General features: G+C 39.9%; 1 protein-coding gene across 2 annotated transcripts in view; it reads left to right on the top strand.

Moving 5' to 3' along the window:
• SLAIN1 (SLAIN family member 1) overlaps positions 1-22,412 on the top strand; it is a 55,006-nt gene that overhangs the window by 5,278 nt on the left and 27,316 nt on the right. For both annotated transcript variants that reach the window (XM_088842667.1, XM_055426524.2), the window contains exon 2: positions 9,683-9,822. In XM_088842667.1, the coding sequence (XP_088698793.1) occupies positions 9,683-9,822 (140 nt within the window). The remainder of the gene's footprint in view (positions 1-9,682; positions 9,823-22,412) is intronic.

Here is a 22,412-nt window from a genome sequence, read left to right as displayed (position 1 = left end):
GTCCTGCATTGAAATAGTAAGTGCACTTGTACATTATGGCTAAAGTTAGAATTTTCTAACTCCCGATTTGTTGTATTTTAAAGCAAAATGGATTTGGAAAAACAAGTAGAAGAGCACAGTTCCCTGAGGATAGTGAAGCACTGGGGTATCTCAGGACCTGCACACCTCAACAAGAAGATGAGCGTATTCAGACAATGCCAAGATTAAAACGTGCCAGCTGATATAAAATATAACCATATAAGGAAGCGTTTATTTTAGTGGAGTGGCAATTAGAGTACTGGGGTTTATGTAAAAGGGATGTGGCAGGGATTTTATCTTGCTCAGTTGGGAAGGACAGGAGAAAAGTTCTTAATGATACAAGGGTAAAATGGTGGTACATACAAATTGCAGAAAGCTTAGTGAATGAGATATTCATCCTCCTTGTGTAACATCAAGACCCTGGACAGCTGGCTAAAATCATTGCCAGTTTTGCATCAAAGCTGTTGAACACCTTGTGCTATACATATGGCACAGCTAAATTAGACCACCTAAGCTTTTTTTTTTTCCCCATAATTGATTTTCAGTGAAAAGACCAGAGGGTACTTCACTTTCTGACAATGCTAATTGAAAAATATGCAGTGTTTTCTCAGAGCACGGGGAGTTGACTGAAGTCTGTGCTGATGTGCCTTTTTAAGTGAATAACTTTGAAAACCCTGCAGGGAGAGGTTGAAATAGAGTTTAGATCTAAATGTGGAGGGAGAGGGAGTGTCTGCTTTAGGACCCTTCAATAACTAAAATTTAGACTTCATGTATCCTTTTAAACAGTTTAGTGGGGGTAGGTTTCTGACCAGCTTAACCCTAGCAGGTGCTAGTGGATCTAAGCTGACTAAAGATTGATTGATTGTGCTAATCAGCTACCGTGTTTTACCTTCCTTATTATAAAACTTCTAGTGACTGAAGCCTCTTAAAATGGCTTGTCTGAAAATTGACACATTTTCCTTTTCCATGACAGGTCTGTGATATGCATGTAATTGTTGTGCTGTAACATTTATTTTTGATTATCTGTAAAAAGGTTGTTTTCAAAACCAAACGTTTAGATTAGCCAAGACAGTTTTTCTAGACATTCTGAAATACATTTGAAGCATTAAGGGTTATTATGGTAGACTTTGAATTATTACTTTTGGAAGGTTTGAAGAGAGGAGAAGGAAAATTAGTGTGTGACATTTTAAATGATAGCTTTTCTAATATTTGTATTAGACTAAAGCTTTTTAGATATTCTTGCCAGATTCTAACATACCACCAATGAAACATTAGAAGGTGAAAGAGCAATTGGTAGGAGGTATGTTGTATTAACAGTGGCAAATTAGGATATTGTAAGTTTTGCTGGCATTGTAATGATGAGGTGAACTTTATGACTTTTTAGAAGATAAGAGCCATTTACGAGAAACACAGGTTTTACCTTGCTTATGTAATTTTGGAGACATACTCAGGGAGTTTGTAACCACATGGCTTCATAACTAATTGCCCTTTACTTCCTTTTAAATCCAGTTCTAGGCCTAGCCAGAGAGATAGTTGGCTCAAAACTATCCTGGAAACTTTGTTTAGAGGCTGATTTAAAAATGATCTTCTGTCTTCATGCCATATATTTTCATAGTGCTTCTAAAGTTTTGTCAAAATAATACAATAAATAAGATGTAAATAATACAAAAAAACTCATCTATAGAGAGGCCTATTACAGAAAGCAACAGTCTTCAACTGTCTCCTACCCCTGAGTCTTCCATATAGTTACTGCTGTATACTCCTTTAGCAGTTTCTTCATTCTTTGTTTCTAAAGTCTTTGTACTATATGATCTTAAAAAGCTATAGACTTGTTTTAGAAAATGAAGACTAATCACTCTTCCCTTCATCCGCCATATGTTCTTTCCTTTCTCATAATGGTTTTCATAGTTTTTTCCCTTAAGTTGTTAGTTATTACTGTTACTAGCTGAGCCCTGTTAATTGCATGTTACATTCATTTTCTCTAATCTTTGTTTTTCCCAAGAGTTAGTAACAGGCTCTCTCTTTTCTTTTCACTTTCTTTAATCCCTTGTTACTAATTACTTCTCTAAACATGCTCCTGGAATCATAAAGTTTCTCAAGAAGGTCAAAAATATTTGATAGTACCTTAAATCTGTTTTAAAAATTTGCTTTGTAGTGCCATCCCTTCTAGAACCCTTCATTCCATTGCTCCACCCTTTACTGTTGGCTCCTTAGACTAGATGCACAGTGCTGTTGTCATTGGTAATTCCTTCGGTTTCTTGCTAGTATTGGTCTCCTGTTTCATAAACCTTTGTCTCAGAATTTCATTTATTCTTGTGGGTGGGGTGCAGCCTCAGAAGCTTTCTGAGGACATGCTTGAAAAGGACTTTGAAATCTTGTGTATTTGAAAATGTCCGTATTCTATTCTCATATAAGATTCATAGTTGGGCTGGCTATAAAAGTCTAAGTCAGTTATTTTTCTTCATGTTTAGGGGCCCTGTTCCATTGTTTCAGTTTTTATTGTTTCACAGCTGTTGAAGTGCACTGTGATTTGGATGGTTAATTCTTTGTGACTTTTTCTTTAGTTTTCTTTCTTTATCCCTAGGACTCTTAAGTGTCATTGTGTTCTTTGTATGGGTCTGTCTGTTCACTTGTTGCACTGGGCGTTTGTGGGTGCCTTCAATCGGGAACTTGATGGCCTGCCTTCAACTTTGGAAAATTTTTGGCCTTTACAAAAACTTTCTGCATGTTCATGTTGTTTAGAACTTAAAATAGTCGGATGGGCCCTGCCAGGTACAATCATTTAATTTTCTTATCCCTCACCTCCTGTTGTTAATCTTTGTGTTTTGCTCCTGGAAGACTTCCTCAACTTGATCTTTCGAGCTCACTTATTGAATATTTCTTCTATTAACAGTTTAATCGTTTCATTTGCCAAGAAAGAAGGAGCTGCTACTTTGTAAATATCCTGGCTTTGTCTTGTGAATACATTTTTTTCTCAGATGATGTCTTGGGCTTTTCATCTGTTACCTGCATTGTTTTTCTCTTCAGTTCTTTTCTCCCCTTCTACGTTTAGTCTCATGGTTTTACTTAAAAGGAATATTCCATATCTGCCTTTTGTTGTCTGTTTGTACCCAAAGGTGGTATTGAAGTTGATCTGTCAAGGCTCTGTGTGGGTGGAGCTCTTTGACTTTACTAGAGATGCGGTGGGTGGTCAGTTCAGGTTTCATTACCTCTAGGTCTTCTCTTGGGTTCATCTGTGTCTCCAAACACAAACTTTCTGTACTCCTGGGAGATAGAAGGCAGTCAGTTTTAGGAATGTAAAGGGGAAAACAGGGCAAGTTAGCAAGAAGATTTTCAGTTAGTCCCTCTGGTTCAGTGAGGTGCTTCCTCTCTTTCAGCTAAGTTTGGTGTGCCTGAATTCAGAGTTTCTCTGGGTCACCCTTATCCACACAGTAAGCCTCTGGTCTTAGGTTGTGGTGGAGGAGTGGTGGGGCTGTGAGTATGGAGTAGAGGAGGTGATCTGAGGTCCCAGTTTTTCCTTCTGCCAGACTTTCAAGCGAATTCTTTGCTTTCAGTCATAGGCTCACCTCCATATTCTATGAACTGCAGGATAGGGGTGAGACATAGTAGCAGAAAGCACGAATGGACAACGGAAGACGAAAGAGATAACTCCCTGTACGTGACCATGGCAGAGTGGGTTCCAGAGCAGTCACAAATGCCTCTGGGACATGAGTGCTGCTTTTCAGTCTGCTGTAAGGCCATGTGGTCAAATGAGAGAACCAGATTACGTGGGCCTAGAGAGATTAAGGACGTCTTTCTAAGGGGATCCCCTGCAAGCGAAAAGCAAAACACGCTACCAAAATAAAAAACCCCAGACTGGTGGGAGTGTGTGAAATCCCGAAGCAGGCTGGTTGGAGGTTTCTAGCGGCAGGAGGAAGGAGCAGTTGTCCTGGGAGACGCTGGAGGTGATGTGCAGAGCAGCACTTCACATGGGCGCTGAGAGAGGTTTGTAAACAAGTCAAGGCTCAGACAATGCATGAACTTGTGTGTGTATGAAGCAGTGAGGAAATTTTTTTAAAAGAAACTGAAATATATGAAAGTTGCACAGTGACTAGTGTTGTGGCTCATGTCTGTGGGGGCTGTGGCACCTGCCTGATAGATGGCAGCTCCGGGCTCACTGAAGGACAGGATGCAGTCAGCTGCTTATTGTCTTGTGACATTTTTAATAAAGATTCATTACTGTGTAAGTGAACTGTAAAGTGTATATATTTAAAATGTACTATTTTGTATATGTTGACGTGTGTATAATCCATAAAACTATCACCACAGTCAAGGTACTGAATATATTCCAACGCTCCAGACTTCCTTGTGGCCCCTCGTATTTCATTTCTCCTGAGCCTGACCACCTCCAACTCAGCCACTGGTCTGTTTTCTGTCAGTCTAGGTTAGTTTGCATTTTCTGCACTTTTATTTTATCAGTGAAATCACAGAGCATGTCCTTTTTTGTTTGGTCTGGCTTCTTTAAATCAAGGTATGACAAGTCCCCTACATATAAATGAGTTCTTTCTGAGAGTGCATTTGTAAGTCCAGCAGTTAGCCTCGGTGCTCAACTAACACTGTCAGCTGTATAGGTTTATAATACTTTTAACAGAAATAATGTTAATAGATAAAAAAGAAAAAACGCTTTTAAACTTTCAGCGTAGTACCTTAAAAAGGACAGTAGTACAGCGCAGAGGCTCTGCCGTTGTTTTGCCTTGCTTCATTCTATTATTTTCACTTTTGTTTCTATTATTGCTTGTCACTTCTTAGTAGTACCCGCTACATCACTGCTGCTTTTACACTTGCTTCCATACATCCTGGGTCTAAAGATGCTGTCCTCTATACAGTCCTACACAGTAAAGTACACAAAGGAACAACCAATTATAGAGGATGCACGCACGTTCACTGACAGTGTATGCCAGTCACGTGAACTATTATAACTTACCGTGATTGATTAGTTAGATATGAATGCATGTTTGCAGCTTTGAAAGTTTGTGAATTGAAGGTTCTGATGTAGGGGACTTTAATCATTTTGAAATTCATGTGTTGTTACATGAATCACTAGTTCATTTCTTTTTATTGTGAGGGTTTTAGACAATAGAGACACAATAATGGTTTGTCTTATCTGTTCATCTTTTTATGAACATTTAGGTTTTCAGTTTGGGGCTATTAAGAAGTCTTTGTGTGGACACGCAGCATTTGTGTTTTTCTGGTAAATACTTATGACTTTTGAGTGGCTGGATCAGAGAGTAGGTGTATGTTAATTTTAAAGAAGCTGCCAGAATCTTTTCCAAAGTGGTTGTGCCATATTTCCTCTGGAAGTGTAGCAGAGTTTTGTTTGCACCAGGTTGTCACCAAGGCTTGCTATGGCTAGTCTTCTCCTTAGACTTCTAATAGCTGTGTAGCAGTGTCTCACTGGGGCTCTCATTTTTCCCTAATGAGTAATGGTGAGCATCTTTTCAACATCTGTTTGCCATCCATAGATCTTTGGTGAAATGATTGTTTAAATCTTTTGTTAATTTTTTAAAAACTGGGTTGCTTATTGAGTTTGCAGAATTTCATGTATATTCCTCTTGTAAGTTCTTTTATCTGATAAATGGTTTGTAAGTATTTTCTCCCAACCCATGGTTTGTGATTCGTTCTCTTAATAGTCTCTTTCAAACAGCAGAGAGACTTGTTAGTTTCGGTGAAGTCCAGTTTTTTTTTCTTTTCTAGATCATGCTTTCAGTCTAAAAATTGTGTCTAAGTAATACTTGCCAACCCAAAAACAGCAGGACTTTTGTCTATGATTTCTTCTAAAAGTTTTACAGTTTAGGTTTCACATTTTTGTGATCTGTTTTGAGTTAACTTTGGATATTGTGTCACGTATGTATCAAGGCTCACTTTTTTGTGTGTGTCAGCACTGTTTGTTCAAAACACTGCCTCTTGTTCATTGAATTGTCTTTGTAGTTTGTCAAAAATCAGTTTTCCATGTATTTGTATTTCTATTTATGGACCATCTATTTTTTCCATAAATCTATTTATCTTCATGCCATCCTATTGATAAATTGTCTTCATTACTGTAGTCCTGTAATAAGTCTTAATTATTTAGCAGTAGCTCTCTGAATTCATTGTTTTGGCTATTCTAGGATCTTTGCACTTACATTTCAATTTTAGAATCAACTTTTACAAAAAGCATGCTGCGATTTTGATTGGAATTTTGTTCAATGGATCAATTTAGTGCTAAGTGACATCTTCATAATATTTAGTTTTCTGACCCATGGACATGGCCTATCTATATATATCTTTTAAAATTTCTATCAGGACAATTGTAGTTTTCAAGGAAAAGGTCTTGGCATCTTTCGTCAGATTTATCCTTAGGCATCTTATAGTTTTTCTTATGCTGTTGTAAATGGGAAGTGAAATATCAAATACTGCTTGTTACAAATTTTTTTTTTTTTAGTTGCTCTTTTCTTTTGTACTTGATCTGGTACTCTACACTTTTGCTGCTAAGCACACTTATTCTAGTATTTTTCTGTATATTCCGGGCTTCCCTGATAGCTCAGTTGGTAAAGAATCCACCTGCAATGCAGGAGACCCTGGTTCAACTCCTGGGTCAGGAGGATCCCTTGAAGAAGGGATAGGCTACCCACTCCAGTATTCTTGGGCTTTCCCGGTGGCTCAGCTGGTAAAGAATCCACCTGCAATGCAGGAGACTTGGGTTCAATCCCTGGGTTGGTAAGATCCCCTGCAGAAGGGAAAGGCTACCCACTTCAGTATTCTGGCCTGGAGAATTCCATGGACTGTACGGTCCATGGAGTTGCAGAGTTGGACATGACTAAGCAACTTTCACTTTGCTTTGTTTATTCCTCAGTGTTTTATATAGATGATCATGTCATAAAACAGATATACTTGTTTCCATCCAAGCCAAATTGTTGCCTGATTGCAGTGGTCAGAACATGCAGACCTTGTATAGTTCTTGATATTAAGGGGAAAGTGTTCAGTCTTTCAGCGTTAAGGAGCCTTTTTTTGTGGTGGTTTAGTTGCGAAATCGTGTCCGCTCTTGCGACCCCATGGACTATACCCTGCCAGGCTCCTTTGTCCATGGGACTCTCCAGGCGAGAATACTGGAGTGGGTTGCCATTTCCTTCTCCAGGCTTTTTTTGTAGATGTCTTTAATAAGACTGATGATGTTTCCTCCTGTTTCCAATTTACTGAGTTTTTTATCAGGAATGGATGTCATATGTTTTTCTTTGTATTTTGAGATTATCATATGGTTTTTCTATTTTAGTATATGTGGTAAGTTACACTGATATTTGAATGTTAAGCCAGCCTTTCATTCCTGGGATAAATCTCACTTGGTAATGATGTATTCCTTTCACATATGGTTGTGCTGAATTCTCTAAAACATTTAGACCTATTGTTTCTATGTTCATAAGGGGCGTTGGTCTTTAGTTTCTTATCTTGTAATGTCTGTATCTGGTTTGGGTATCAGGTTTCATAGCTATGCTGGTCTCATAGACTGTTAGGATGTGTCTCTCCTGTTATTTTGAAAGAATTTGTGAAGGATTGTTCTTCAAATACTTGGTAGAATTAGATAATGAAACTTTCTGGGCCTTGATTTTTCTTTGTGGGTAGGTTTTGTTTGTTTTATTCTTTTAACGTGTATTTCTTTTTAAGGGGCACATGTTGTAGGAAACATAAGTGGGTCTTTTGTGACCCCTTTAAACATGAGGAGAAACTTGCTCACATGCCATCAAAGTATTTCCCCTTAGTTTTTATTGCTCAGTGTGTCCAGGGTATGTGCCTGAACTGATCATTGGGCAAATGGGATTAATGGAATTGGCACAGTTGGCTCAGCCCAGCACATCCCTCTCAAAGTAGAGTCTCCAGACGGCAGTATCAGCATTACTTGGGAACTTGTTAGATGTTGAGATTCTTTGATCTCACTCCAGACCTACTGAATCAGGTAGGTTGGAGCTGCCTGCAATGATCAGGTGTTAGCAATTTGTGTTTTAACAAATCCTCACATTTTGATATGTCAAAGATTGAAAACAATTGGCCTAGACTAACGTTTACCTAGGGGTATAGCGAGAGCTTTGTGGTAATAGTTTAGGGCTCTGACAGCAAGGAAGGGTGAAAGGCAAGGATCCACATAGCTTGGTAATCATCTTGCCATAGCAGGCCAAGGTGGGACTGAGGAATAAGAATTTTGAACTAACCAATATACTGTCAATGAAGGCAGGACTGTGGGCCACATTCTAAGGGAAGAATGATATATTAGGAGTACTATTAAATTGATTAAAAGAGGTATTTTAGAACCGTCCTAACAGGAGTCAGCAAACCGTGTCCCATGGGCATATTGGACCTACTCCCTGGTTTAAAATCTAGATGATCAGCTTAGATTTTTGCATTTTTAAATGATTGGGAAAAATCAAAAGAATACTGTTTTGTGACATGTGAAAATTATGGGGAATTCAGCATTCCATATCTATAAATAAAGTTTATAGGAACACAGCCATACTTGGTATTTATCTTCTGTGATATTTTGGGGTTGCAGAGGCAGAATTAAGTAGTTTTGACAGAGACTGTGGCCCCAAAGCCTATATATTTACTAGCTGGCCCTTTATAGAAAAAAGCTTGCCAACCGTGAACTGTACGGGTAATTTGCTAAATAGTACATTCCCCAACCATCTGGGATAAATTACTCTAATAGGTGGTGGACCAGACTGTAACGTGAAAGAATGAGTAACAAAGTGTGTTATTTCAGGAATACCACTGCATTAGAATTATGGTAACTTTGCTTGAAAGAGTTTTACTTTAATGAGATTTGTAATTAGAATACAGCTTTATATAGCAAGGTCAATTACTGGAGCCTGTGATTGTAATTTTCTTTCTTCCTTTTTTTAGTCAACTGCTGGCTAAGCCTGAAGATAAAGCTTTTTGTATTGCCCTATCACTGGAAAATATTCTAAAATGTACCTTTGAACAGTACATCCAGGAGAGAAAAATCCATCTTATGACTTGTAGTGCCTCTGGGGTGGTTATCCTGCCCACTTCTGCATAATAGTGTGGGTGCTGGAGTGAGCTCTTCCCCAAAACAGATTTTTGAAAGCGGTCAGGTTTTAATTAAGGAGTAAGGACCTACCAAATTTAGTATAGATCTGAGACAGGGGACATACCTGATGTGTTTAAGGGTTGAGAGAATCAACACATAGCTGACTTTCATTTGTTTTTAGACTTATTTTTTTAAATGCAAATCAGATTTGCCTTGTTTGCCACATCATGTTTATATGCATTAGCCCAAGGTCACAGAAAAATGCTGTCATCAAAGAGATGAGATGAAAATGTTCATTTCCAGAAATGCAGGTGAGCTGGTCAAATCATCACGGCGGCCCCTTCGAGGTTAGTTCAGTAACAAAAGCCTCAGATCTCTGACCCGCTGAGACAATGTTCCGTAGTTTTTTGAAGTTCTCCTGGCCACCAAGCTACAAAAGGTGTCATCTTCTACTCCGGGATGTTTGTCTGTTAAAAATAACTTCGGTATTTTGAAATAATTAAATGTTAAGTTATAGAAACTGTTAAATACATGTTGTTTTTTCAAGTAGAAGAGAGGTAATCTCTATATAGCTATATAATCCCTATAATGTAGATTTCTTTTTTTAAGGTTGTACGTTGGCTCTTCAAAGACATTCCCGTCATCAGAGAAATCCCTGAGCCCTTTGCAGTGGTGTAGACATGTCCTAGATAACCCGACTCCGGAGATGGAAGCGGCAAGGCGTTCCCTGTGCTTTAGACTGGAGCAAGGTAACCGCGGCGACCCGTCTACCCACCTCCTCAAACTCCTGCCACTGTCCACTGGGTCTTGTTGCTGGTTTTGGAGTAGATGCTTAACTGAAACACCTTACCCTGAGGGGCGGGTGTTGCATGCAATTCACTTCACATGTTTACGCAAGAGGATTTCTCAGTGTAGAATATATTTAAGCCTGTGCTTGTTTTCAGCTCCTTTTAGTGTTGTAGGAATACATATTTTTCTGTGTTTTTCTTTGTTTACAAACATACCACTAAATAAAATGGGTCAGTGTTACACTGTCTTTGGATGGTTATAAGATTTTGTGGCTGAATTCCAAGGTAGCAAACTGGGGTTCTACTGGGATCTGGGTACAGACTGTTTGAGTTCTCTAAATGTTTACTTGGATGTGTAACTGGAATTCCTAACCTTTATAAACTACGAGATAGTCTTCATATCCTATGTAACGTTAATTCTGGAGCCCAACATACGTTTAAAAAACAATTAGGATAGTTGTAGCAGGGAAAGAAAAAGCAAAAGGACTGAGCAGTACTCAGCTCTTGGCTATTTTGATAAAGGAGGCTAGTACTTAAGGCTGTGATTACTGAGACTTTTGCTTGTTTCCTATGCTTTTGGTATGTGTTTCATTATTGAGGAACACTTTATTCCATGGATCACTCATGTCCAGATCACACTGGAGCTTGAAAACGGGGTTAAGCATTAATGTTAACCCTCCAGATGAAAGAATCAGAGTAGTTGGGAGTAGGGCCAAGAGAATCTACATTGACAAGGTCACCAGTGCAATTCCTAAGCACGTTGAGGTTTGAGAACCCAGCCTATGAAACTCTTGAAGGGTTACAAATGCTTGTAAAATGTGGACATGATAACACAGCATTTCTCGAGCTCTTAATTCGAACAGTCAGAACATTAAGTTCTCAGCGTCTTTCATTGTGTTTCAACTGTGCTTATCTGAGGCAGTGACTCCACTCACTTTTAGGGGTGAGAAAAGGGATGGTTAGAGAAGTTTACGGTATTATTGAGGACATAATGGTCCTTGGAAGCAGAACCAGGACCTGGGTCTCGCTGACACTGAAGACTGGTCTTAAGTAGTATTCCATATTGCTTTACTGGCATAATTAACAGAAAATGGGGACAGACATCCGTTTTAAATGTATCATGCTCAGTCATGTCCAACTCTTTGTGACCCCATGAAATGTAGCCCGCTAGGGCTCAACTGTCCATGGGGTTCTCCAGGCAAGAATACTGGAGTGGGTTGCTGTTTTCCTCCTCCAGGGGATCTTTTCAAACCAGGGATTGAACCTGAGTCTCCTGCATTGGCAGGTAGATTCTTTACCACTGAGCCACCTATGGAGAAGGCCAAATTAGAAATCAGCAAGATTTACTAGCATTTACTAGCAGAACTAAAATGTAATAACTGATGTAGTAATAGAAAGTTTGAAGAGTGGAGTAGGAACAAAGGATTTTAGTTCAGTCGCTTAGTCGTGTCTGACTCTTTGTGACTCCATGGACTGCGGCATGCCAGGCCTCCCTGTCCATCACCAACTCTTGGACCTCACTCAAACTCATGTCCATCAAATTGGTGATGCCATCCAACCATCTCATCCTCTGTGGTCCCCTCTCCTCCCGCCCTCGTGTTTTGCAGCATCAGGGTCTTTTCACGTGATTCGGTTCTTCACATCAGGGGGCCAAAGAATTGGCGTTTCAGCTTCAACATCAGTCCTCCTAATGATCATTCAGGACTGATTTCCTTTAGTATTGACTGGTTGGATCTCCTTGTAGTCCAAGGGACTCTCAAGAGTCTTCTCCAACACCACAGTTCAAAAGCATCAGTTCTTCAGCACTTAGCTTTCTTTATAGTCCAACTCTCACATCCATACACGACTACTGGAAAAACCATAGCTTTGACTAGAATGGACCTTTGTTGGCCAAGTAATGTCCCTGCTTTTTAATATGTTGTCTAGGTTGGTCATAGCTTTTCTTCCAAGGAGCATGCGTCTTTTAATTTCATGGCTTCAGTCACCATCTGCAGTGATTTTGGAGTCCAAGAAAATAAAGTTTGTCACTGTTTCCATTGTTTCCCCATCTATTTGCCATGAAGTGATGGGGCCAGATGCCATGATCTTAGTTTTCTGAATGTTGAGCTTTAAGCCAACTTTTTCACTCTCCTCTTTCACTTTCATCAGGAGGCTTTTTATTTCCTCTTCACTTTCTGCCATCAGGGTGGTGTCATCTGCATATCTGAGGTTATTGATATTTCTCCCAGAAATCTTGATTCAAGCTTGTGCTTCATCCAGCCTGGCATTTCTCATGATGTACTCTGCATATAAGTTAAATAAGCAGAGTGACAATATATAGCCTTGACGTACTCCTTTCCCGATTTGGAACCAGTCTGTTGTTCCATGCCCAATTCTAACTGTTGCTTCTTGACCTGCATACAGATTTCTCAGGAGGCAGGTCAGGTGGTCTGTATTCCCATCTCTTTAAGAATTTTCCACAGTTTGTTGTGATCTACGCAGTCAAAGGCTTTGGCATAGTCAATAAAGCAGAAGTAGATGTTTTTCTGGAACTCTCTTGCTTTTTTGATGATCCAGGGGATGTTGACAATTTGATCTCTGGTTCCTCGGCCTTTTCTAAATCCAGCTTGAACATCTGGAAGTTCATGGTTCATGTACTGTTGAAGCCTGGCTTGAATTTTAAGCATTACTTTGCTACTGTGTGAGATGAGTGCAATTGTGTGGTAATTTGAACATTCTTTGGCATTGCCTTTCTTTGGGATTAGAATGAAAACTGACCTTTTCCAGTCCTGTGGCCACTGCTGTGTTTTCCAAATTTGCTGGCATATTGAGTGCAGCACTTTCACAGCATCGTCTTTTAGGATTTGAAATAGCTCAACTGGAATTCCATCACCTCCACTAGCTTTGTTCGTAGTGATGCTTGACTTCACATTTCAGGATGTCTGGCTCTAGATGAGTGATCATACCTTCATGATTATCTAGGTCGTGAAGATCTTTTTTGTACAGTTCTTCTGTGTATTCTTGCCACCTGTTCTTAATATCTTCTGCTTCTGTTAGGTCCATACCATTCCTGTCCTTTATTGAACCCATCTTTGCATGAAATGTTCCCTTGGTATCTCTAGTTTTCTTGAACAGATCTCTAGTCTTTCCCATTCTGTTTTTCCTCTATTTCTTTGCATTAATCACTGAGGAAGGCTTTCTTATTTCTCCTTGCTATTCTTTGAAATTTGCATTCAAATGGATTTATCTTTCCTTTTCCCCTTTCTTTCTCTTCTCTTCTTTTCTCAGCTGTTTGTAAGGCCTCCTCGGACAACCATTTTGGCTTTTTACATTTCTTTTTCTTAGGGTTAAAACTTTGGTGACAGATGCATGTGTAAGAGGATGGCCAAGACTCTTCTTTTGATTCTGGTCCCATTTCCCTGAATGGCCCTGAGCAGATCAGCAAGCTCTCTGGGCTTTTCTCTTTCAAGGGTTGTATCCTTAAGTTTCCTTTTCAGACACCTCTGATCAAGGACTTCTTTTGTGTATGTTTTCATGTGTGCATTTGGCTCAGTTTCATTTGAAATAAAAAATATAATTCAGAATTAGAATCCTTAAAGTTCAGGGATCAACAGTATGAAAGGGATCAGACAGGAAATATTTTAGGCTTTATGGGCCATCCAATTCTGCCATCCCTAGAAAACAGCTATATATACAAACATTAGTGAACAAGGCTGTGAACAGAGAATTGAGTTTCCATGGGATTTTTTTTTTTTTCATGTGTCAAGAAATACACTGTTTTTTAAATTTTGCTTTTTACCTTTTAATGGTAAAAGTATTCATAGTTGGTGGTATTATAAAAAGAGGCAGGATGGATTTGGGCCACGCAGGTCATAGGTTTGCTGACCCCTGCTTTAGTTCACTTGCACACAGGTGATTTAACACAATTTTATATTGTTACTGAAAAATAATCATAATCAGTGGTTATTTTTGAGATTTTAGATTTATTAGCTAGTTTTTCATCTAGTTTTCTACTCTAGATATTTTATCTAGATATTATCTAGATTTTATCTGCTGCTGCTGCTAAGTCACGTCAGTCGTGTCCAACTCTGTGTGACCCCATAGACGGCAGCCCACAAGGCTCTGCCGTCCCTGGGATTCTCCAGGCAAGAACAGTGGAGTGGGTTGCCATTTCCTTCTCCAATGCGTGAAAGTGAAAAGTGAAAGTGAAATCGCTCAGTCGTGTCTGACTCTTCGTGACCCCACAGACTGCAGCCTACCAGGCTCCTCCATCCATGGGATTTTCCAGGCAAGAGTACTGGAGTGGGATGCCATTGCCTTCTCCGAGATTTTGTCTCGTGTCCTGTTATATCTAGGTTTCGTTTCATTGGCGAGGGGCTCAAGCAGAATTGTGAAGTCAGGAGGACATGAATTACAGTTTTATACATAGTATAATTTAACTTTCATATGAAAGTATTTGACCAAAGAACTAGCTTTTCAAATCCAAAATTAGTCTTTTACTAAATTTGTATATAAATCTAAATCCTCTTTTGCTGTGACATTAAATGCTTTTGTTCCAGAGATCCATGATCCATAATCCCATTGTGAGATAAGAAGAAATGGATTAGAATAGGTGGTCCAATGGATGAAGAACAATTTTTGAAGCTTAATATGTTAGCACAATACGTCTGTAGTTTAGTAAGTATTAGTCCTCTAGACATAATAAGGAAAATAGCAAGTTCCCACCCCATTGTCCCATGCCCGTTTTATTACCCAGATGCAGTCTCTTAAAAGCTCCTCTGGTTTTGTTGTCTACCCTCTCTTTAAATTCCGTGGTTTTATGGCTGTTGCCTGAGTTTTCCACTTTAGTCATTATTGGTTGGCTTTCTGCTTTGAGTGGTGACGGTTTCATTTTTAACTCCCGGCTCTCACCCTCCCCAGCTATTTTTCTTGACATATTCTCCCATGTAGCTTTTACCAATCTTAGGATACATCAGTACTGATTATGATAGCAAGAGTCATGTCTAAGCCATGCAATATTTTACCACTGTTTCTTTTTTGTGTTATTTAACTCTGTTTTTCCTAGAGTTAGTAACCATTGTAATTAGTTTATCCTCGGACTCTCCAAATGAAGCCTTCACAGTACGGTTAGATAAGGACACCCACCAAGGGTTTTCATTAGGCGTAACTCTTCCTCCTGGGAGCGCCCTCCGTTCTCCCCTCAGCTTTGTCTGTTCTCTGTAGGCCTGTGCGCATCTATCATGGTGGGACTTCCTCTTGCCCTCATCCTGGGAATTCCGCATCGTGTCTTCCGTGTCATATTGCTAATAGTGGAGACTTTCCCTTGACTTCCCTAGTTTAGTGAAGTGTATTCTGCTGTTGCTTTTTGTGGGGAGCAGGAGAGGAAAGAAGATACGTGGGAGGTAAACGCTGAGAATGTCATATGTCTGAAAATGACTCTGTTGTACCTGTCTTTTACACTTGACTGTTCTTTGGGCTGCATTTAGATTTTTTGGTTAGAAACCATTTCCAGCAGTTGAGAAGGTAATATCATATTGTGTTTTAGCGTGAGGATTGCTGTCAGAGTCCTATACCATTCTCATTTTTGATCTCTCTGCGTAAAATACACTGGATATTTTAGAATCTTTTCTTCCTGGTATTTTGAAATTGCTTTTTTTTTGGTGCTAGACAGTGGGTACTTCTAATCTGGAAACTAGCTCTGCAAAATTTCATGCATTGCTTCTTTGTAATCACCCCTCCTGTCCAGTTTTCTCTGTTCTTTCTTTTTAGCTACTCCTTTTGTCAGATGCTGAATTTCCTAGACTAGTGTTCAGATTATATATTTTTCTCTCCTTTTTTTATTCTTGATTTTTTTGGGGGCGTATTCTACTTTCTTGGAAGATTTAAAAAGCTCATCTGCTAAACTCTTGCCACACATTTATTACGGACCTGCTATATGTTGGGAACTATTGTAGGTGATGGGGATCCAGAAGTGCCCATAACATATTTGAAGTCTGTCCTCATGGAGCTTATAAGCTAGTTTACAGATAGTCTCTTGATCCTTCTTTTTGTAAGGCACCCTTATTTGTGTGAAGGATCGTTATTCTAGCAGCATTGTGTTTAAAGTTTAAGTGATGAAACCTGTCTTTGATAAAGCAGGAGAGGAGCAGCTGCATGAGCCAGAAAGGGAGCCCAAGGGTTTTGGTACTTTTCCCATACACTTTGCATCAGTCATCTTGTGTCTGCTGCCACAGACTCCCTGTGGGTAGGGTAGAGTAGAATGCTATACCCTCTGTGGTACCTGTACCTTCAGTTTCAGAGCTTTACCAGGTCCTTGCTCACTTATCCTCCACTGTGGACCGTCAGAATGTTGAAACCCAACTGGATCCATCACCTAATGTTTATCTGGTTTTTAAATTTCTAAATAAATGATTCTTTTTAGTCTGATAATATCTCCTCTGCTATTCTCCATCTGGATTTAGACTTGGGTTAGCTGCAGTTCTAGGGTGGTTTTGTAAGAGAATAGAGAAGAAATCATAATTAATCCTCCATACTGAAGAATTCTTATTGGAGTAATTATAGTTAATTATTAGTTAATTAAGTGGCATCAGAAATTACAGTTTTAACTTAAACTTTATTTATAAAATAGCATGCATGGTCAAATGGAGTAATGTGTGCCATGTATTTTAGAAGTTTCAAGTAATTCAGTCATAAAGTGTTTTCTTTTTGTTTAGACTTCATTTCTCTCTTGACCCATCAGCATCTTCATGTAACAGACATCACTGACCATCTTCTTTGAGACCAGGGTTGTATCTAAATTGCCCAAGGACTGGACTCTGTTCTATTGGTCTTACCAGCTGTAGAAGGGAACCTGACATATAATAGACACTGTTAATGGTTGAATGAAGGAATGTGGTGGAAGAGTTTTTGATCTAGTAGATGTAGTGCTTCCTAGTGCATCAGCCCTACCTAACTCTGTAGTCAGGCATGTCATGTGTTTCTAGTGTCTTATGAGTGGGGCCATCTAACAGATTTCACAGGGCTATTAGAAAGATTTCAGGAAATGTTGAATGTGAACTTAGTTTGAAAAATGTGAAGTGCTGTGTAAATATATGGACACATTCCTAATATGTAGTTCTTTCTTTAGAGACTGAACCAAAAAATACAGGAAATCCTCTTAGTTTGGCTGTTTATAGAAAATGAATAGTGTTTTCTTTTTTTCTCCTTTGGGGGGTGAGTCTGTTTTCTCTACCTATAAATAAAGATACTTGGTACAGATAGGGGTCTCAAATGGAAGTTTTACAAGTATAGTTTATTCAGTAATAGTAGAAAATTCAAGAGGACCTCTTTAGTCTATTCCTTTTCTTCTGTTTCTTCTTAGATCTCTGTTCCATTTCTGACATACTTGTCTTCATTCTTGCCCACTTCCCCCACCCCTTAGAATATAAATAACAAATACCCATAAAACTTTCATGGGTAGCATTAACTCACATGATATCCTAAATTGGAATAAGGCTAATCTAGAGTCTTTTGTTAAGTCTATGTCATGAGACTGGGACGTTAAATAACCAAGTAGCGATCAAAAAGTTTATCTAAGTAATATGAAACCCCCAATAATGTGGCTCAGTTAATTTGGGCCAGTTAATAAAAGCTTATCTTGCTTTAAGATTCTTGAATGTCCATAGCTATTGAATCAGGACAGGTCACACTTGAGGAGCACGGGTATAGTTTTCACCAACAGTGTCACCCCGCACACCTAGCCACCTTGGGTCATATTTCCCTGTGACTGTCTCTCATTTCCCCTGGGATGATGTCCTAAGCAAACGTGAAGAGTGAAGAGAGAGTGCTTCTTTATGGAGTTTTTCCTTTTATCTTCATATAATATCGGTTCCCATTCTTGGCTCAGTTGTTATGATGGAGTGCGTCTCTCTAAATTTAGCCAGTGAAGAAGGAAGTCGTCAGCTAACTCAGTGCTCTGAAGGTGGCCTTTTTCATTAGCAGAAGCCACACAAATTGAACTGAGACGTTAAGAACCTTATCAAGTGTCTGTCTCCCGGAGCCTGTCCAGTTTCTCCTTGCGTGGCCTGAGATGCTATCTCCATCAGCTCGTGTTTCCAGTCTTGAGGTGCTCTGTCAAATTCAGAACACAAAATTAAAACTGAGTCCATACGGTTCATTTTAGGTAAGCTTTGTAAAGGGTTCCCTTTCTCGTGGGAGAAGTAATCTGGAGTCACACTAAAATGTTTCTCTGGAGACAGGGTCTCTTGACACTTGCTGTTACCTCTGTGTGCTGGAAATCGAAGCTGACTCCTCATGGCTGTGTGCTTCCATTATGGTCTCGCTTTGCTTCGGGACCCAGGATAGCTCCAGTGTGTGTGCCTCATTATTGGGAAGGATGTTGAGTATAGGAGGTAATACACTAATAGGGACTGTGTTCCCATGAAATTCGGTTTCCATCCCCTTATATCCAGCAACATGGGTATGTTATTTGCCAAATATTCCTTAACAGTCGCCCTTGCTTTTATTTTGCCAATTATGCATGTGTTTCTGTTTGGTTTAGTTTTGTTTTGCATTTCTACCATGATTAGAAATAATCTTATTTATTAAAATAAGCAATAACTTACATGACAGTACATAAAATTTGTTATAATGAAGACATAATTGATACACTATTTTGTTATCTACCCTAATGAGAAAAAACAAAACAGATTCTCCCAAAGCAGTTATTTACTGCTTTTCACACGGCTCTGATTATTGATTGCACTTGTGTTTATGGCAATAGAATTTTCTTTTGGTAGGTACTCATACTTGTTTCTTGGGGCCTCTGTGTGTTTAGTCATTCCTTTGTGTCTAACTCTTTGAGACTCCATGGACTGTAGCCCTCCAGGCTCTTCCGTCCATGGGGTCTCCCAGGCAAGAATACTGGAGTGGGTTGCCATTTCCTTCTCCAGGGGATCTTCCCTGCCTCAGATCGAACCTGCCTATCTTGCATCGCAGATGAATTCTCTACCCATTGAGCCATCAGGGAAGCCCTGGGACCGTTACGAAACAAGTTTCTGCAAGAATTTGTAGACACCTTTCCTGAGACACTAGGCCTTGATCAGAGATGATTCAGATGCTAAATCATGAACTAAATGTATGGAGCATTTGCTCAGTGCAGGCGCAGTGCTGAGGGCTAAGGGTACAACAGTGGGTTGCGCTTTCCACCTGGCCTTTGGAGATGTGATCCTGTACAAGGAACGGGTGACACCCATAGCAGCTCTCGTTCTCTTTTTTCCTTTCCCTTAACCACTGTTCCCCAACCCTTTTGGCACCAGGAACTGGTTTCATGAAAGATAGTTTTTCCACAGACCGGGGTGGGGGGTTTTGGGGTGATTCAAGCACATGGCATTTATTGTGCACTTTATTATCAGCCCCACCTTAGATCATCAGGGGTTAGATCCCAGAGGTAGGGGGCCCCTGCCTTAAAACAACCATCATGATGTTCAGGGGCCTGAGGGGGTGTGGCCAGGAAATGCTTTCCTGGGGATGTGACATGTCAAAGCCTCAGCAAAAGTTTGGCTGGTGACAGTAGGGGAGGAGGGCAGGGAGCAGTCCAGACCACAAGAGCTGCTGTAGGAAGGCCCTGAGACGGGACGAGGCTCGTGATGTTAGAGGTACTGGCAGACCATCGTGGTGGGAGTGGAGCGCAGGGAAGTGAAGAGAGAAAATGTAAGTTGAGTGACTCAAGAAACTAGGGTCGAGGACTCTGGACTCTCTTTGAGATGGTCGGGACGCCTTTGAAGAGTTTAGGCAAAGGAGTGGCGTGACTTTGGACAGGAAAGCTTCAAGGTATTGTCTCAATTGGCTTAATGACTGAGCGTTTTAGGAAATCTGGCGAGATTTGGACAGTTGAAATAGCAATTTTAGAAATTCTTTGGCATGTTAAAGTTAGGCTTTAGCATTTTCTTCAGATAATTCTTTAACTTGTTCAGTCGCTGAGTTGTGTCTGATTCTTTGTGACCCCATGGACTACAGCATACCAGGCCTCCCTGTCCCGTTAGCTTAAACATGTTTCCTCCTGCTTCTCTCATTAACATCCTGAATTTCTTGTGTGACCTCCTGTGAGAAACAGGAGTTTAAAATGTGGCCAAACACTTCATTGTGCTTAATTTACTTTGAAAATACAAGGCTTTGATAGTCTCATGTATTTATAATACATGGCACTTTAGTATATAAATGGCAAGTGTCATGTGTTTGATTTTTTGCAGCTCCTGTCATTGTGTGTTGAATGCTTGTGAGTTTAGTATTTTTTCCACTTCTTACAGCTGTAAGATTGTAGTTCAGTGAACTGGGGTGAGTGTTTAAAAGTATAAATCGTATGACATTCAGGTTTTAGTCATCTTGTGTATGCCTGTGTATTCGTATACATATGTAGGTATGCACATGCGGTGTGACCATGTGTGATCTTCCATTTCCATTGCATTTTTTGGATAATGAAAGTGGAATCAGGAAGAGGATACTCTCACAGTAGGAGTTGCTAGTGTGTGCCGAAGCTGATGACCACAAGGGGTGGGGTGTCTCATCTTCAGGGTAAAACCAGATATGTATTCTTACAGGAATCAGAGAGGTCTGATTGAGAGGCAGAGCTCAGGGTGACGCCAGGTGCCCATGTTAGACTGACGAAGCGAGTAGGAGGAGTATTAGAGGAACTCCTGAAAGCCTTCCGCCTCCTTCCCCTCAGACAGAGAACTCCTTCCTTTGTGTGGTTGGGAATCTCAGCCACTCTGCTGCTCTGTGTCCAGGCACCTGTGGGGAGCTTGCTTATGGAACAGTGCACCTGTTTGCCTAGTGGCTGTTGTCCATTTTCTTAGAGGCAGGTTGGGGTAATACCTATACTAGTGCAGAAGAAACTCATGCTAGATACCTATTCAGATTAACTTAGTGTTTATTCATAAATAATGAACCAGCAACCAAGTCTCGCTTGTGTTTTGAGAAAACAAGAGCATGAACAAAACAGATCAACAACTTTGTAGGAGGAAGTAACTATGGCAATAGACAGCTCCGTGTGTTCCGATTCGAGAGGGTAATACAGTTTTCACACAAGAACAGCTTGCTCAGAAGAGCAGTGGTCAAAGTGTTACTATTTTTAGCCATTTTTTAACTTCTTGAGCGTACTGAAATAAAAATGGAGAGGGCTAAGAACCAAGCCGCTTATCTGAATTAGGCAAAGGAGTCTCCCCAAAAGAGAAAATTGAGAGAGGTTTGGGCACTTGGAGGACAGACCCAGAATCTCTCATCTTTAACAGCTGTAGAAACAGGAACAGATAGTTTAGAGGAAGAAAGAATCAGTAAATAATGGAAGAAAATTCTCTTTGAGCTGAAAAAAGACAAGCCCTCAGCGTACGCTAGGATAGATGAAAAAAGACCTTGACATCCTGGTTTAATTCAGATTTTCCAGGGTTAAGGAGAAAATCCTAAAAATGTGCTAAGGAAGAAATAAGTTCGCTTCAACATTAGTAGTCCTTAGACATTGCTTAAGTATTTAATATTGGGTGCAAGATGGGAAATACTATCTTTAAAGTTTTGAGGGATAGTTCATTTCAAGCTGTAATTTTGTACCCAGGCAAATAATAAGTTATGGAGACAAGAAGTTTTTGGATCTGTGAAGACTTAGAAAATTTTACTTTATGCACCTTATTTTCATGATAGAAAAAATACCAGGAAAAAGATGCATCGGTCTCAAAATCATTGGCCACTGAGATGACCTAGGAGAAGGCAAGAAATATAAGAAAACGAGTTGACTCTGCAGGCTAGCGATGTTCAGGTCTAGCGCCAAACAATTACTTCTCTTTTTGCTTTTTTTTGTTCCTTTCACAATGCTCAGTTCTCCAGTTAATGGTACTTACTATACCAAAACACTGAAATGCCACATTTATGTGGCTTAACAGCCAGTGGTCACCTTAAAGCCCAGCTTTAGCACAGAACGAATTCACAGGAAACCTTGACAAAATTGAGATAGAACCATCAAATCTGTTAATAGAAGGTTGGAGAGGGTGAGCATGCCCTAAATGTTGAAACTTCTCACTGCAGGGAGTCAGGTACAAGCAAGCTGGTGGTTTGTCTACTTAAAGTTGCACTTATATGTGAATTACATAGTTGTTGCGAATTCCAAAGCAACACTCCTGGAAAAGAGATCTGGCTCTTCTTGACCTTTATGTATATTTTAATGTTCTTCTCCATGCGGATATTTTAATAAAATCAATGAGGTGGTTAGTTTTAGGGCCGAAAAATGTTTCTGCTTTGTCAAAACTTGGCTGTTTAGGTTTACTTTCTACCACCACTCAAGATTAGTAGGTCAGAGGCCTTTTCTGCCACTGGAATGTCAGGCACATATATTGTGTCCCTTCCTGACAGAAAAGTACCCCAGCTCGTGAGATACTAGACAGGCAGGATGGTCCAGAATCCATTTCTAGCACTCTTTAGGAACTTCTGCGTGCTGTCTGTTGGCCTCCTGGGCTTGGATTCTTAGCAAGCTGTACGTGTTCATGGGCAGAAAGACTCTTACTGGTTATCTGGGCTTCCCAGGTGGCTCAATGGTAAAGAATCCACCC

The sequence above is a fragment of the Moschus berezovskii genome, chromosome 13 (genome assembly GCF_049115385.1).
Source record: "Moschus berezovskii isolate FMDL1 chromosome 13, NW_MosBer_1.0, whole genome shotgun sequence".
In the NCBI taxonomy this organism is placed as follows: domain Eukaryota; kingdom Metazoa; phylum Chordata; class Mammalia; order Artiodactyla; family Moschidae; genus Moschus; species Moschus berezovskii.
This window is presented reverse-complemented; position numbering and strand designations above follow the sequence as displayed.